Below are 12,848 nucleotides of genomic sequence, written 5' to 3' on the forward strand. Positions count from 1 at the left end.
AAGGACAGTACCAGTCAAAGACATATGTAACTGATAAAAAGAAAGAAAGATTTGACTAATTAGGTAACAGTGAAGAAAACAAAATAAGTCTGAATCTAGATAATTGTTGATGTCTAATTCAAAATCCATATTTACTTCTGTGGTTCCAATACGTATCTTGCTGGGCCAGGTTAAAATGATTTGGCATCCTGCTGAGATTCTCAACAAGCTTTGTAGTCTATTTCAAAGATGAAGACAAAAAGAAAAATAGAAAAGGAAAGAGCATAATGACTGGTTCGATTTTGTTTGGAACAGGTACAATCTAATATGCTATCAGAAACTTACCTTGTTATCCAATTTGTTCTGAAAAAACTTGTATAATATTAAGAGTCCGTATTGGGTTAGGAGAGTGTTTACATCTCAACTTTGTGTAATTTTTTCTTTTGTAGAAGCATATTTTTCTAACAAGGTACTTATACACCATATGTAAAATTATTTCTTCTCCATAAGTGCATCAATTAAAGTCCACTTTTGTGGTGTTCTGAAGGCACAAAGAGAGAAATGGACTTGACTCATTACTCAGCATGTGATAAATGTTAACCCCATAAAAAAGCACATAAAAATATGTACAGAGAAGGATTATAAAATAAATAAGCAGAGGTAAAAACTATTTGCAAAAAAAAAGGAAAAAAAAGAAAATTAACTCATTGAAGTGTTTTTTAACAGATAACAACTCTATGCACAGTAAATGGTTTTCTCTTTACAAAAGATGAATGCATGTATTTTTTATTCTGAGAATGCATGGCTTGCACTTGTGGAGTAGTGTTTTTCAACACATGATGACAAGTCCCCTAATAACATACACATCTAAAGATGAGATTCCTGGTTGAATCATATCACCAGAAAGCAGAGGAACACTTCTTTTACACCTGCAGCGTACAGTAGCTCTACCTGTGATTGTGGATCTACTTCTACCAACTTGCCTGGCTTTTGTATTTGTATCACTACCTTCTGTGTGAAAAAGCCTTTGCCAGCCAGTTTGAAAAAAGCTGATCAAAAAGTCAGCAACAGAAGTGATGCTAGTTGGTACATTTGCTGAAGGGCTCAGCAGGAAGCACAGGATTGAATGCATATGGAGATAAAACTGTATTTCCCCTGTGCAGTTTACTCATATCTGTTCTCCTATAGTTTGCATACAGTGACATGTTGACTGGGTAGGATGAGGAAAGCTGCATCACAAATCCCTGAAATATATTTTCTGCATGGAAAATGTAGTTTAGTTTTCCTTCAACAAAGAGTGAATTGCTGTCTTCAAAGCTGTTATAGCAAGTGGGTTGCGGCATAGAATTCAAACTGCCATCTAGGAATAACAACTTTGTTACAATGCTGATGATTGTAAAACTTCATTAGAAAAAGAAAATTGTGTGTACTATGGCTTTATAATATGTATATAATGCATTTAATGAGAGCATGCTGTAGTAAATTCTATAAGTAGATCCTATTACAAATTCTGCTTTTAAAACTGAGTATTCCAAGCATGCTGCCAAACGTTACAGATTAGTCATGATTCTAATCTTGCAGAAGATCTGATCAAGTCTGTAACATTTTTTACATTGTTAAAGCACAGTTTGCATTTGCCTGGAAAGGAAAATAAGAAAGGATCAAACTTACAATAGAGTCTAACCAGAATGAAATAGAAATTCATAAGATGTAATACATGCTGCTTTCACAATAAATTGTAATGAACTCAGAAAGCAGTGTGTTTTATAGGTTTATTGTTTCCAGGCAGGACAGAAATGTATATTTATAGTTAGATTTCAAAGAGTGTTAGCCTCCTGGGTTTTAGAAATGAAGAAGATGAACTTTCACTACTTCTATGATCTCTCTAAAATCACTTTAGAGGCATTTTAAAAGTCGTTGAAGTTTTTAACCTGGCAGTTTACCATAGATTATACTGAGAAGAAATGTGAACTGCTGTGAAAATCAAAGCTTTTCAGAGACGCATAATGTTTATTTTTGGTCAGCTCTGAACTGTGATATCTTGACAGAACATTTCATAATACTTGAGAATAGTTTATGTAAAAGAGTCACCTGCATCATAATAATAATATTTTTACAGTACTTTGTAAGCTATATTAATAAATCTGAGAAAAAATGTATCAACCAAAAATGCAGCCACCTGTCTGGAGAGTTAATCCACAAATCATGGGTAGCAGCATAAATTACAATACATAATTTCTTCTACAGAGGCGCTTTCTGTACTAGGGCTGCTTTACCAGCTTCCTGTTAGTGAGCCATTCTGAATGTTCTGGAGCAATTTTGATAGTCTCCAAATTATCTCCAGTAGTTTAGCCTAGAAACTGAAATGAAACAGAAATCACCTTAGAAAAGGCTATACATAAAGCTCATGTATTGATTTGTGCATTTCTTATGGTTTCTTTCCTACTTTCTACTGTTGCTGTGGTAATCAGCCCACAAACACTTTAAACGAAAGCATTGGAAAACATCTGGTTTTAGAAAACTTGCAGTTGCACGTTGTAAGATTTCATAGAACTTCTGTGACAAAAAAAAACAAGTCCAGCTTCAAAGTGTGTTGATATTGTTCTTAACAGTCTTACCTCCCAAACTTCAGTTCTTTATTGATTAATTTAGCTACTAAGTATCACTGCAGTTGGTTGGATTGTATATTAACCATCACATCATTAAGACCAAATTATCAAAAGTTTTTTAAAAAAGGCATTTTGTAAAACTTTTTTAATGTAAAACATGCATGTGCCTTTTTAAGTCAGATGGGTTAAAGAGTGTGGTACAAAAAAAAAATTGCTGAGGATTTGAACAGCCCTTTCTATCAGACTTTAGTCAAAATCTGCAAATAATACATGCAGTAATCAACAGAATGAGAAGTTATTGTTTCTTTTACAGTATAAAGTTGGTGGCTTTCCTTGAACATTTATTGAGTAATTTTTACTACAGAAGTGACATAGAAAATGATTGAAGCCAAAACCAGATCAAAGTAAAAGTTAAGGGTAAAAAGGTTAATAAAGATCAGAAATTGTAAATGACATCTTTACAGTACTACTGTGTAAAAAACCAAAGTTTTGTATTTGAGTTCCATCAAAACCATAGCTGCAAGCCTGTAAATACAAAGGTAAGTTCACCAGTACCTGCAGTATATGACATATGACATATTTGTGGTGTTGAAATTAGCTTAATATTTATGTTCAGCAACAGTGAGCATCCGTGCAATAGGAGGCAGAATGCAATTGTAATGAAAAGAACATTCATGTGCAGTAAACTGAGTATTCCTATGAAAGAAACACGTTTTGCTGCTTTCAGTAAAGAACTGCTGTAAATATGATTTGTATCATTTGCACATCTCAGGAGTTTGTATTGGGGAAATATAAACAAATGAAGAGCACACCAGAGATACTGGAATCAGATGTAATGTTTAGTCTTTTCCTCTTATTCTTAAGGTCTGTATCACTTCTCAGTAATGGAAGATGTTGCTCTTGGTGAACCCATAGGAAGGGTGAAAGCAAATGACCTGGATATTGGAGAAAATGCTAAATCATCGTATGATATTATTGAGGGCGATGGAATGGATATATTTGAAATCACTACAGATGCTCAAACTCAAGATGGCGTTATTAGAGTGAGAAAGGTAAATTTTATCTCTTAAATAAAAGTTTATTCCAAGACTATGGGAACGTGCTGGATTTCCAAAGGTCCTTTAATCTATGAACGAGATGTCAAACCACACTGATAAAAGTAGGGATGTATAAGCAATGTCCATCGGAGCTGCTGTTTAGGTGGCAGCTGGGAAGATTTCCATGGCAGTATTTTCTATTGTGGGCATGACTGAATCTGCTTTGGGCTTCCTGAGTCCAGCCACTGCTTCATGTGCTCAAATGATAATGTTTTTCTTCCTTGGTTCTGAAAGGGAAGAGTGTATCAGAATTTGCCTAGTTGGTGATGTAAATTTTCATAAAATCTTAGATGACTACTCATCAAATGCTTCTCTCACTTATTTCATTTGTTATACTGATCAAATACTGCTTAGAGAAAAAAAATGTATCATACCTTATTATGTAAATTGCCCGATGTATAATAGGCTCAGTCTTCTAAATTTTATTTTGTTGAACTCTATTTGCTCAAGAAATAGTGATTTCAGTGAACCTTTTCAATTTTAAAATGAGGACTGCCAAATTTGGGCCTGAGGAAAAACTACATCTCTGTTTCCTTTTCTATGCTTACAGTCTTAATGTATGTGCGGTGTGGTATTTACGTGTACAGAACCAAAGGGGCATCCAATTATATACATAAATATTGTGGGATACAGCAAATCTAGAACACAATGTGGCTAGTAAGGTCAATGATATAGTAATTGCAGGACTGATTTTTATTATTTTCTGTGGAAGGAGAGCAGAGCAGATACTCATGCTGTGTTCTAAGGAAGGATTTGAGTATAACTCATAGTGCTGGTATGAAGAGTTTTAAATATGTAGCATAAAGCACAGTAAATGATTCCTTGTTTAAAATAAATAAAAACAAGTGAAAAAGAAAACATGACATCCCAATACAAAAGAGGAATCCAGTGAGTACTGCTAACGAATATTCAAGTTTTACCTGTGATTAAAGAGGTCAGACAGAATAGCTGTCAGAAGTTTATGCTGTCTGTTTCTCAGTGAGGCAGTTAGCACCCTAGAAAAATAATAATATGGTGTATATCTAAATTTAGATCTGTTTTCATAAAGAGTAAATGATGATATACATCCCTGATCTTCCTTATTGTGATTTATCGTATGTTGTGGTTTCCTTTCTAAACTAAGGCAATTAGCCTTTTGCCCCAGTTCCCTTGACTTCATTTCATAATACGTCTCTAGATAATGTTGTTTCAAATATTCATTTTGACGGCAATTTGGTTCTACCGCAGTAGGTGATGTATGCAGGGTATTGTTCACCAGTAGAATTTCTCCAGCACAAATTTGTGGGTTTTAGACAATTCAGAGTAAATTTTCGATATGGTAGTCTGATTAGGAATGGCTACATGTATTGAGGTGCTGTCATTTCTATAAAGCATGTGAAATGCAATTGAAGAAATGATACAGGAGCTATGATTGGCAAATTGTGAATATTGGATTTATAAATCACAATTCATAAGTACTAAAGCTTGCTAATTTAAGACCTACTAAAGAAGCATGGTTTTCTCATGTTTACTAGAGTTTGTGTGAAAGAGCAAATCCCATTAGAATTAGATTCATACCTGAAAAAAAAAAAAATCAACAAAATCCAAAAGTACACATATTTAATGCTTTGACAGAAAGATTTGCTTTTCCTATTTGTGTTCTTGCTGGTATTTGCATTGCAGATTCAGAGTTTCTATGTCTTTTTCTTTCTATCCCTGGGACATTGTAATGCAAATCTTAATATCTTTCCAGTGCTTGGCAATTTGCATCTTTGAAACTTGAATCATTGTGAGACACAAGAGAATAATACAGTGAATATACTGGTGTGCTTCAAGATACAAACTTGAATCTCATATAATGAAAAATTCTATAATTCAGAACTGTTGCAGATTTGGTTTTTATTTGGCATTTCGTTTCTTTAAATCCACTGTGTTTTCATCTTCTCTGTTTTAATATGTGGCTGTAAAATAGTAAAAACAGTGGTGACATGGCAGATATATTGGTAGAATAAAGTAATCAGTTTCGTGTTTCTACCTCTGAAAAAAAATATAGCATGTAGAAATAGGAATTGCTACAGTTGGAAGAAATTCATGAGAGATGTCTTCCTCATTTACCCTTTTAAACAGAAATGCAGAGTTATCTGAAGTGTAATAATATTGAAGTACATTCTTATATGATTAGCTCTGAGTTTTTCCATCTAATGCCTCTCATGTCCAACAAATTATAACTGCTAGATATTTGCCTTTCTTATGTAGTTCTGGAAATAATTAAATATTTATTCCTCATGGCAATAATATCTCGTATACAGTATTTTCTTATCTACAACTAACAAAGCACTGATTAAATGCATGATTATTATGCAAGTCACATCACCACCAACAAATTTGCTCTATTTATCTGGTATGTAATTGTAGTAGTATAATTCATGAAAGAGAGTATTGTGATAAGTTCATAGTGAAAAGCAAGAAAACAGAGTCTTGTTTTCTTTGAGGCTGGTTAATAAACAAGTATCAATATATGCCTAGAAAATTTGCCGTTTGGATTTTTGGGAGTAGGAAGTGGTTGCATAAAAACTCACTGAATGTGCTTAGATGCACATAACTTTCATCCATCAGCATTATATTAATTTGCTCTTTCTCTGCGGCCATTAGTAAAAGACATTTATCTTTGTCATTCTTAACAGCCCCTGGACTTTGAGACCAAAAAATCCTATACTCTGAAGGTAGAAGCAGCCAACATTCATATTGATCCTCGCTTCATCAGTGGAGGACCTTTCAAGGATACAGCAACAGTAAAAATTGTAGTAGAGGATGCTGATGAGCCACCAGTCTTTTCATCACCTACATACCTACTGGAAGTGCATGAAAATGCTGCTATTAACTCTGTGATTGGTCAGGTGACAGCCCATGACCCTGACGTGTCTTCCAGTCCTATAAGGTAGTGCTGCTCTGAAGTTCTCATAGAAAAAACTGCTGGCAGAGTACTAAGTATATTTTTGTATACACTGTATGTATGATGCTGTTCTTCATCTGTTTTCATTCTATAAAATACTTGTATAAGATTTCATCGCCTTATGAATTTAGACGTATCAGTTTGTATCATTTTCAAAATCACAAAAATATTCCTTTCCACACAAATAATCTTACCAAACAGTAGGAATGCAATGAAATTAAAAAATAAGGGGTAAGAGGTCTGATAGGTTGAATTTTCAATGTATTTATTTTAAATAATCTGCTAGTTTCTACACTAACAATACTGAGTTTGTTCCATGCAGCTGTAAGACTGTAAAATCATATTCAGTATTCATTTGACTAAACTCTTCCCTGGTTTTGTTAAAGGAAATCAGAAATTATGATGCCCATATGACTTTTGCACTTTCGTTTTGTATGATTTCCCTTGTTATCTATTTTGAACAAAACCTGTTGTTCCAGTTTCATTAGATCTGTGTCATTTGTCTCATTTCCATGATAACACATCTTACCCTCCCATTTTGTTAAACAGTGATGTGTCTGTTACCAAACCATATTTTATTTCCTATGCATTGTACTGCAAAAAGCATTATGAAAACAAACAGCATAGCATCATATTTATAGTAAAAGTAAATTTGGGGGAAAAAAGGTGTACTGATGTAGTTAATAATTGGTTAGTGGTCTTATTCCAGTATATGCATTTCAGAAGCATGTGTTGTCGTGTCTCCAGGCTCACCTCTTACTGCATATAGACTACATGCATCTCCCTTTGGAAAAGGACACAGTGAATTCTCAGCTGAGCTACTTGTAGAGCTTTGCTGTAGTTTAGTAAGGGTGGTAAATTCTGGCTTATTGTGTAATAAGGCTTGAAAGATTATCATCTATTAGCATACAAATCTATTGATTCCAGTAGTATTTATTTCATGTTTCTGTTGTTATTTTATAACCATGGTCTTTTTATCTGCAGTAAATTATCTTGGATAAAGCTTGATCCAAGTGCGTTAGCAAAAAGCATGAGTAATAATCGTTCCTCCTATGCTGTCTCTGCCCTCCTATAAATCACGGCCTTTCAGTGTCTTTCTCTGTGGAGAGATAAGCTTCACAGTGGCAGGTTTTCCCCATTCATATTGGAAGAGATTTCATCTCCAGCAGTAGTGGATCATTTTCTTAATTCACAGCAGTCCTTAAAAACCTAGATTCTATATTTTCTGCCTCTGTAACAGCACAGCCATTTATCTGTCACTAAGTAGCATGTCCTGTCTGCCTGTCATTAACTGACAGTGGTGATTAAACACTGACAATGTAGCAGTCTTCTGATTTGAATCTCAGTAGATGCAGCAAAAATAGTTCTTGCTCTTATGTACATTTGTGCAAATAAAGAATAGACCAAAATAAGTCATAACAGCAGTATTAATACTGCAGAAGGACTGAGAATCACTTAAAGTCTTCTGTTAAACCACTTTGGAGTTGTTCCTATAATTGCCATACCAGATCCATAAACTAACTCAAACTTCTCAATAACTTGTGCTGGTTTTATGGCAATTTGAGAACAGATATTATGTCCCAAGATATTCTTCTCTCATTTTTAGAGAAATGTACATTTTATGTTTAGCTTATGGATCTGACAATACGCTCTCATTAAAAAGAGTTATAATACAATTAGCATGAAAAGGAAACTGCGAATGTATTATTAGTTTTCCCACATTTATGACTTGGCAGATTTTTTATTTTGTTTTATTTTATTTTATTTTGTACCAAATATTTATCAAATTGAAATCAGGAGAGGATTTTACCTCTTCGTGGTCTTGTAAACCTGAGTAACTGATGTTACAAAAGTTTCTTTTCGAATGCTGTTTTTGCATTGTGAATACATACTGTTGGGATGAGATAAAGTGCAGTACAACAAACTCACAGATGTTATGCTCACACCTCTGTAACTTCAGAAAATGTACTGCAAGGAAGACTGCGAATGGAAGTTTAAAAACACACTGACTCTTGGAGAAAAAATGTGTCTTAATGGAATTTACATCAAGCCCAAGTCAACTAAATAGCATATAAGCATTTCATGTTTTATTTCATTTATGGAATGTAAGAATTTCATAAAAGTTTGTTACCAGAGCTGTGGTAGTCATTTCTGCAGCCTTACATAAACTGCAAGAACTAAAAAATTAGTTTTATGTAATGATATCTTTAAAATAATTATCTCAATTGCTGTCTTTGTCTAATTTTCTTGAATGAAATTTTAGACCTGTAAGTTTAAACATATAATTATGTAAGATATTTTTTTGTACTAACTTTACTAGTATCACAGTTTCCACTTGTAATACTTACCTAGGAACTAAGGAGACATTAAAGTAAGGTTAAGATACGTCTTCAAATGTGATTGCCTAAGGTTAGGCACCTGCAGCTTTATTCCTCCACAGAAGTGACCTCATTTTCAGAACTGCTGAGGATAGTACAGTTTGTATGAAACTGTTGAGTACTGAATGTGTGAAGTTCTCTAGAAAATCAGTTTACTTGAATGTCCAAATATGTGTGTGCCTAGCTTTAGGCACATACACTTCAAATTAGAATTCATATTTTTTATCATACTTTTTTATGAAATACCTCATTTTTAAGAGTAAAATTTGTTCTTCTGATAGTTTAAAAACAGAAAACTTCAGTGTGTAGCAAATCAAACTTCCTAGTTAAATGGGTTTTCATTCTTAAGTCCTATCACACCTCACCAGTGTGGTTATGCTAGCCTTGCTAATAAACACAGTCTTTAAACATTTACACCATAACTTTGAACTAATTTTTGAAAGTGAGTTGTATTTAAAATGCATTGCACAAACATCTAAATGCAACATTCTTTGGCTCTGTTTCGGCTGCATAATTTACCTAGAAATTTACATTTGCAAACTCTGACTACCAGTCAGAGAAAACTTGTTTTCTTAAAAAACAGTGATGTCAATCTATAAAACAGTCACTCCTTCAGCATTTCAAGTGTTCTACAGGTAAGCAATGATTCACTGACTGACTTCTGCCCATGGAGCCACTTGATTTGTACCCAAATAATTGGTGTGGTGAATAGTTCACAGATCATTACTCTGAAATTTATTATTGAAATAATATTTTTCATCCTTTTTAAAAATAACCATGAAGTCCACTATTTTTGTGTGCTTAATGCATTACACTTGAAATTATCAGCAGTTACTGTGAAATGTCATAGAAACTGTCTAATAAATATGATGGATTATGTAATTACCTCTTGATCAGCACTGTCTTTCAAAGATGTTACCTAGTGAACCTGAGGGCATTTTATGACCTTCATACTGGTTCCATACGGCTAATCACTCCTTGGGCAATAATTGATAAGTTTTTTAGTCTGAGTTTGTCATATTGTCTTATAAATTATTATTCTATTGAGCTTTTCAATCCATTTGGCTATAAAACTGCAGATCTCAGAGGGCTCCATAAAATGTATTGTGATTGTATGGATTCATTAACTTCATTAAGTAGATTACAGGGATGTGTATTTTGCAGGTTTTCCATTGATCGTCATACTGACCTTGAGAGACAGTTCAACATTAATGCAGAAGATGGAAAAATAACGTTGGCAACACCACTTGACAGAGAAACAAATATGTGGCACAATATAACGATTGTAGCTACTGAAACTAGTAAGTATTTGTATATACTGGAGTTTGGTTCGTTTTATTGCCATTACTTCTAATAGTGTGTGCAGTGGAAACAATACATAACTATAAAAAGTGAAACTGAATTTTTAAGTACAACTTTTTTTTTTTTTTTTTTTTTTTTTTTAAGAGAGCAATTTCTGCTGAAGGTCTGTTTCTTTTAGCTCTTCAAAACTGCGTTTGTTTCAGTGAATAAAGTATATAGAGTTTGAAGAGATACATGATGACATTTGTAGAGGTTTTATAGGGTAAATGAAGAAAAAAACGTCACAGTGAGTTTTTATTATAAGACAGAAGAAATAAAGCTTTGATACTGTGGAAGTAGAGCATAGATTCAACCCACAGTTTCTTTACACTGAAAAATATTTTGTTTCAATACAATAAATGATTAAGTACATGGGTAATAGTGAATGAAAGTAGCTCTCTTTGATGCCTATGAATAAATTACACAGCTGTAGACAAGAACACGCATTATTGAGACTGATCAGTATTCTCAAGCCAAGGCATGAGCCAGGAGAGTTACCCTGCCTAGGAATATGGGTCCTAGATTTGTAATCCAGAAGAGTTCTTGATTAATTCATGCTGTTGGCAGGCTCTGATAAGCCACCATAATTTACGATTAATATTAGCTCTATATTTTATACTATAAATTTTGCAGTCATAGCGCAGCAAAAAACGGATTCTGGAAGTAGGTCTGTCATCTGTCTGAAACACAAAACTAAGAAAATATTTCTGCTAAAGTATTTATTCAGCAATCAGTATATATAATTCTCATAAGAACGTGCACACTGGACACATTGTTGTGAGAATAATTAGAGCTTGATGAACTGTGCTGCTAATCCTTGCATATAGAAAACAAGATGATTTTGATGCTTTCTTTTCACCCAGAGTATCTTTTTTGAGTATATAGTGTTATGATCCAAACTTTTAGTGCTCAATATCATAGTGCTGTACCTATGAACATATGAATGAATGGGAGAATAAAAGCTGCTTACTTGGCTCATATTGGATGATTACTTTTCCAATATTTTTTGATGGTACTTGCTTTTAGATACAAACATGTTAGGAATCTGTGAGGGATAACTGAAATGCATGTATATATGAGAGAGAGATGTCTGAATATAAAATAAGCTCTCCATTTATAACCTCTGTAAACTGTGATCTATCTTAATAATCTGTGCATTTCATTGCTAACAGTGCAATAATACCAACAATGCTTCAATAATTATTATTAAATCTTATGTGTAAACACTATCTTGATAAATTTGTGACAATACTGGCAGGAAAGCCAAAGCAAGACAGTTAATTAAATTGCATAAAGAAAGAAAGCAAGCTCCAGTTTTCTTAAACTGGCAGTTTAACAATTGCCAAATTGATATCAAGCCACTTAATAATTCAGCTAGTTTTGAAGGAGAAAGGTATAAAAAGCTCCATGCCAGTTTTCCCAAGACTTGAGCAATCTCGGATTGTAGGATTTACCAATAGCATCAAGAGAAGGATTGTTAATCTGTAATTCAAATCATTTGAGACATCAAAAGATGTAAAGTGAAGTAACTTTAAAAGTTACTTCCAAAAGTCTGAAAAGGAAAAAATAAAAAGAATAATTTTTCAAGAAAGTAATCCAATTCACTTCTTTGACCTCCTTTATATGCGTGTACCAGAACAAAGTTAACAGAATTCCACTTTTCTAAGTCAGATCAGAATAAAGTCTGCCTTCTTCAGATTTAAAAAATGTAATTGTATTTAAGAATTATTATTGTATTCAAAAAGTAAGCCTTATCATTAAACTTTGTTGAAGCCTCAACACCTATCAGTGTTGTAAAATTGCTTCTTTTCAGACTGGCTATGAAAATAATAATGCCAATTCAGAGCTAAGCTTTTTGATTGAGTTGATTGAGTTGGGTTTTTATTGTTGTTTTGGCTTTGTTTTTACATTCCCAATATGATTATCTGACCTTTACATAATACAAGAGCTGAATTTCATAGACTGCTATGTCTGCTTCTTTAAAAGACAATACTATAAACTCCTGATGCAGAAACTAAATGTGTTCATAGAATTGTAAAGCAGGGTAAAATGGTCATTTTCAAATTTTTTTACAACACAGTAATAAGCAAGATCTCTGCTATAAAATAGCAGAAATCTGTTAAAGGCAGACACAGGCAGCAAATGAAAATACAAACAGTGTCATCTCTATGCTTTTACTGAGAGTAACATTAATGTACTGCTTATCTCTCCCATAAATATATCTCTATCGTTCATACAGGAGCATTTTCTCTTCCTTACCAGGCTGCTTTCCAGGTTCAGTTCAGGGCTCACCTCTATTCATACAGGCAATGATTGGACCATTTCATTGCCATCATAACTGCTTACCAATCATAAGTAGTGGGGTTTTTTTTCATCATGATTGCCAACACAGTGGGCATACATCCTGACTTATCAACGCTTTCATAGATAGACACCAAGTATTGCCAAAACTTAAATAATTTTTTTGGAACTTTGTGCTGGTACATTTTCTGCACCTACATTTGTGCCTTAA

General features: G+C 33.6%; 1 protein-coding gene across 2 annotated transcripts in view; it reads left to right on the plus strand.

Moving 5' to 3' along the window:
- Positions 1 to 12,848, plus strand: part of CDH8 (cadherin 8) — a 124,000-nt gene that overhangs the window by 66,079 nt on the left and 45,073 nt on the right. For both annotated transcript variants that reach the window (XM_042821491.1, XM_042821493.1), the window contains 3 exons: positions 3,453 to 3,640; positions 6,349 to 6,602; positions 10,160 to 10,296. In XM_042821491.1, the coding sequence (XP_042677425.1) occupies positions 3,453 to 3,640; positions 6,349 to 6,602; positions 10,160 to 10,296 (579 nt within the window). The remainder of the gene's footprint in view (positions 1 to 3,452; positions 3,641 to 6,348; positions 6,603 to 10,159; positions 10,297 to 12,848) is intronic.

The sequence above is a fragment of the Centrocercus urophasianus genome, unplaced genomic scaffold, assembly GCF_019232065.1.
Source record: "Centrocercus urophasianus isolate 14NV4802_14NV808 unplaced genomic scaffold, USGS_Curo_1.0 seq_2, whole genome shotgun sequence".
Classification (NCBI taxonomy): Eukaryota; Metazoa; Chordata; class Aves; order Galliformes; family Phasianidae; genus Centrocercus; species Centrocercus urophasianus.